Genomic DNA, 5,024 nt, shown 5'->3' with positions numbered 1-5,024 from the left:
TTTGACTGTGACTGTTGGATGCCGGCTGTTTGTGGCTGGCTGGCTGTTTGTGTCTGAGTTTCTGGATGGTTGTTTGGTTCTGTTTGCCTGTTGGACGTTAGACGGCTGTTTGGCTGGCTGTTTGTCTGAGTTTCTGGATGGTTCTGTTTGGTTCTGTTTGACTGTTGGACGCCGGCTGTTTGTGGCTGGCTGGCTGTTTGTGTCTGAGTTTGTTGTTTGGTTCTGGTTGGTTCTGTTTGCCTGTTTGGACGTTAGACGGCTGTTTGGCTGGCTGTTTGTCTGAGTTTCTGGATGGGTGTTTGGTTCTGTTTGACTGTTGGTGTGGCTGGCTGTTAGTGGCTGGCTGTTTGTCTGAGTTTCTGGCTGGTTGTTAGTGGCTGGCTGTTTAGCATGATCTGGATGGATGTTGGGTTCTGTTTGACTCTTGGACACTGGCTGTTTGTTTAGCTGGCTGTTTGTCTGGGGGTCTGGGTGAATGTTGGGCTCTGATTGACTCTCAGTGGCTGGCTGTTTGTCTGGATGGATGTTGTGTTCTGTGTCTGACTGTTTGTGTGTGTGGTGATGTGTTCTGTGTCTGACTGTTTGTGTGTGTGGTGATGTGTTCTGTGTCTGACTGTTTGTGTGTGTGGTGATGTGTTCTGTGTCTGACTGTTTGTGTGTGGTGATGTGTTCTGTGTCTGACTGTTTGTGTGTGTGTGGTGATGTGTTCTGTGTCTGACTGTTTGTGTGTGTGTGGTGATGTGTTCTGTGTCTGACTGTTTGTGTGTGGTGATGTGTTCTGTGTCTGACTGTTTGTGTGTGTGGTGATGTGTTCTGTGTCTGACTGTTTGTGTGTGTGGTGATGTGTTCTGTGTCTGACTGTGTGTGTGGTGATGTGTTCTGTGTTCCAGCGAGGGGACGTTCATGTCCGACCGCCCGTCCACGGAGACCCTCTCCGGCTCCGACGTGGCGGGCCGCCTCCAGAGACAGGAGCAGCTGCCCCCCACGGAGCAGAGGGCCGGCGCCCTGGCCCTGCAGTCCGGTGAGACGGGTCCTCCTGAACCCCACGCTCCATCAGAAGCTCTAAACTCTAAACTCAATAAGAGCCAAGTCCGCAGGCATGTGGCTCAGGGGGTAGAGCAGGTCGGCTGGTGTCCGGAAGGTCGCTAGTTCGATTCCCGTCTCCTGCTAGTGTGTGAGTGTCCCCGAGCGAGACGCCTCACCCTGGCTCCCAGCTCCGCCGTCAGTGTGTGAATGTGTGTATGAATGGGTGAATGTTAGGCAGTATTGTACAGCGCTTTGACTGACCGCTGGTTAGAACAGCTCTCTATAAATGCAGTACATTAATGTTCTACTGCGTTTTTTTAACTCGATCAGAGAACATGGAAGTAGAACGTTTCTCAGGGTTGCACCAAAGCCATCCACCAGGGAGGGGTTACCTGGAAATGGTTTTATTCTAGTACGCTTTCTCTCACCCTCGTGGGGAAATGGAAAAAAGCTAAAACTCAGCATCAGCATAACAAGCCATTACTAACGGGAAAACAAACCTATGTACAATTTATGTAAAGCATATTCATGATTCCTGCGTCCTTCGTTTCCCAGCATGCTGTGCAGCTCTGACGGAGCTTGCCCTGGACGACTCCAATGCCTACCACCTGGTTCAGGTAAGATGAGACTAACCCCTGACCCTACCCACTCTGGACCGGGTAGAACCAGGGAGGACACGCCGGGCAGGAAGGCAAGGGGACCTTGGGTAGAAGCGTCTGCCCAACGACCAAACAGTCAACCCTGAACCGATGGTAACGGTGACGTACTGTAGCGGTGGTGTGACAGAACCGCACCGGGTGAATCCATGTGCTTTCAGGAGAACGCCATCTACGTGGTCGCTAAGCTGATTCTGGTGCCCCAGGACCCGGCAGCAGCAGAGGCAGCCTCTCTCCAGGTAGGGCCCCCCAGGGGGGACGGGGTTCACCACCGTAGAGGGCCGTGAGCGTGATGACGTGGTGAGGGGATGAACGTGTGTGTGTGTTGTCTGGTTCCGCTGCAGTGCTACGCCTTCCGGACGCTACGCTTCCTCTTCAGCGTGGAGAGGAACCGAGCGCTCTTCAGGAGGTGATGATGTCACACAAGCTGTCACACCGGACACACGCCGTACACGGCAGCATTTATTTTCTGCTGTTGCTTTCAGGTTTTGAGAAGTCAGTGGCGATGTCCAGCCCTAGAAACAATACAACAATGCCTTCAGGAAACACCACATCACTTTCACATTTTACAGTTTATATTTTGGCCACCAAAAATTTCATTTTGGTCAGTACTTAAAAATACGAGGCTCTATCCCTGCCTCATGTTTGACGGACTCAGTCGTCTTAGTCTAGTCTGCAAGCCGTATGCAAGATGAGCCATTTCATGATGTGCAGTAGGAGAGGAGAGCTCACTGTTGACACTAGGAGCGTTTGTTTGGGAGCCGTTCTGCGCCTGAGGAATCCCGGTCGGTTTCCGTTGCAGGCTGTTTCCCACAGAGCTCTTTGAGATGTTTATTGATGTTGGACATTACGTCCGAGACCTCACCGCCTACCAACCACTGCAGGCCGCCGTCTCCCTCTACACTGTAAGAAGAACTTTTTACTTTATTTAGGTATATGCTGCTCTTTTTCATTAGTCTATTAGTCTGATTCACACTTATATCCTGTTATATTCTACTCTATGCTATTCTATTGTACTCTATTCTACTTTATTGAAGTTGCGTCTCATCTATGCTGTCCTACTCTGTGCTAGTGGTCTCATCGGGGTCTAGTTCTGCTCAGGTGTGTGCTGATTGGCTGTGATGTGTTGCAGGAGGAGGAGCTCTGGGCTCTAAGGGAGGGCATCGAGTCCTCCAATCAGAATTGCCCGCCGATCAGAGTCATCAACGGTTACGCGGTGCTGGACCACCTCGGCACCGGGGCCTTCGGCAGCGTCTTCAAGGTCCCAGGCTACGTCCACCACCCCTACCCAGGCTACCCCTACGTCCACCCCTACCCAGGCTACCCCTACGTCCACCCCTACCCAGGCTACCCCTACGTCCACCCCTACCCAGGCTACCCCTACGTCCACCCCTACCCAGGCTACCCCTACGTCCACCCCTACCCAGGCTACCCCTACGTCCACCCCTACCCAGGCTACCCCTACGTCCCCCCCTACCACCTCAGTCTCTGGGCCTTCATTAGGGGCTACCCCTACATCCACCCCTACCACCTCAGTCTCTGGGTCTTCATTAGGGGCTACCCCTACATCCACCCCTACCACCTCAGTCTCTGGGTCTTTGTGATAGGTACTGGTGGTCTTAGGCCCTGGTTAAACCACAGTCCTTCACCCTGAGCCTTCAAACAGACCAGGAAAAAAACGGTGCAAGGTGAACCGGTACAGGAGGGGACACACCGAGGGCATTCCTCCTCCCGGGGACGGCTAGCAGTGGCTGGGCGGCGCCGCACATCAACAAAACAATCACAGAAGTTAGCATTTAAAAGAAGAGAAAGTAAAGAATACTTGAAAATGCATTGACAGATCAATCGTGTGTGCGTGCCTGTGTGCGTGCATGCGCGCGTGTGCCTGTGCGTGCATGGGTGTGTGTGTGTGTGTGTGTGCACGCATATGCGTGCGTGTGCCTGTGCCTGTGCCTGTGTGTGCGTGCCTGTGCGTGCGTGTGTGCGTACGTACGTGTGTGCCTATGTGTGCGTGTGTGTGTGCGCGCATATGCGTGCGTGTGCCTGTGCCTGTGTGTGCCTGTGCGTGTGTGTGTGTGTGTGCGTACGTATGCGTGCGTGTGCCTGTGCCTGTGTGTGTGTGTGCGTACGTACGTGCGTGCCTGTGTGTGCCTGTGTGTGTGTGTGTGTGTGTGTGTGTGTCCGTGGCCACAGGTGCGCAAGCAGTGTGGTCAGAACCTGCTGGCCCTGAAGGAGGTGAACCTCCTCGGCACGGCCTTCGGGAAGGACAAGCGCTCCCGGGACCGCGCGGTGGAGGACATCATCTCTGAGCTCACCATCGTCAGAGAGCAGGTGCTGCTTTTACATTACAACACACGCCGTGTCTGGAGTCTAGTGGCTGGGTCAGCATCATCCACATGATGACTGATTACACCTGTAGGCATCCCTGCATCCCAGCCGACGCGTTTATCCAAAAGCGACGTACAATCAGTACGTTTGTCAGCAGAAAGAGAGACAGCAATGCATCGCTGATGGCTAGGATAAGATGCAACACGATAAACTAAGGACTATCTTTAAGTGCAAGGACGTACGACATACAGTAAGGGCGCACATTACGGCCCTGTCCCGTTTCTCCCCCCCTTAAAACCTCCACTTGGTTTGGAGTGCCCTCAACAGTAAATCTTCCACTTTGTTTTAAGCCTGCATCGGACCTCACTACGTCTTGAGGGTTGATTATGAGGGCAAAATAGCACTCTCCCCCCTTAGCTCCCTACAGTAATGGGACACCCTACCCCCTACACGAGAACGCGCAAAATCTAGGGTTAGGGCAAAGATCTAGGGTTAGGGGAGGTATTGGGACGGGGCCTAAGACCGCCTAACCGCTACCTGCTCATTCATGAATAAGCAGGAATGAATGAATCCATAACGTATATATATTTAAAGCAATTCAATGTAAATCCCTTTGAAAGTGTCGGGTTAATCTACAAAACAGTAGTGAATAATGTGTCCTCGTTAATCGAATGAACGCAAGCTCTCTGTGTTCTCGTTCTGTAGATGGCTCATCCGAACATTGTCAAATACTACAAGACGTTTCTAGAAGGTGAGGACGGAGCGCAATTTCCACACGATAATCACGATTGTTGGCATCACAAATGCATTCAATTTAAAGGGTCAATTGTTGGCCCTTAAAAAAAAAAAAATTGCAACCAAGTATGAGGTCATTCACCACCAGCCACACAAGCGTATTGGAGGGCCACCTACATCTATGTACCGTAGACCTCCCACCATGGCTACGGGGTTGGATCCATAGATGTATATAGAACACTAGACGTCTCGTCCGCGCTGCCGGCCAATGGAGTCCAA

At 52.2% G+C, this 5,024-nt stretch overlaps 1 protein-coding gene across 1 annotated transcript in view; it reads left to right on the top strand.

Moving 5' to 3' along the window:
- Nucleotides 1-890: 890 nt before the first annotated feature.
- The window catches only part of LOC311376777 (serine/threonine-protein kinase Nek10-like), a gene marked incomplete at both ends in the record, with an annotated part of 8,967 nt that continues 4,833 nt past the window's right edge, over nt 891-5,024 (top strand). The window contains 8 exons of the mRNA XM_084491250.1: nt 891-1,021; nt 1,582-1,643; nt 1,844-1,921; nt 2,027-2,091; nt 2,485-2,587; nt 2,815-2,943; nt 3,876-4,013; nt 4,716-4,761. Coding sequence (XP_084347376.1) covers nt 891-1,021; nt 1,582-1,643; nt 1,844-1,921; nt 2,027-2,091; nt 2,485-2,587; nt 2,815-2,943; nt 3,876-4,013; nt 4,716-4,761 — 752 coding nt within the window. The remainder of the gene's footprint in view (nt 1,022-1,581; nt 1,644-1,843; nt 1,922-2,026; nt 2,092-2,484; nt 2,588-2,814; nt 2,944-3,875; nt 4,014-4,715; nt 4,762-5,024) is intronic.

This window comes from Micromesistius poutassou, assembly GCF_964030765.1.
Source record: "Micromesistius poutassou genome assembly, contig: SCAFFOLD_6435, whole genome shotgun sequence".
NCBI lineage: Eukaryota > Metazoa > Chordata > Actinopteri > Gadiformes > Gadidae > Micromesistius > Micromesistius poutassou.
This window is presented reverse-complemented; position numbering and strand designations above follow the sequence as displayed.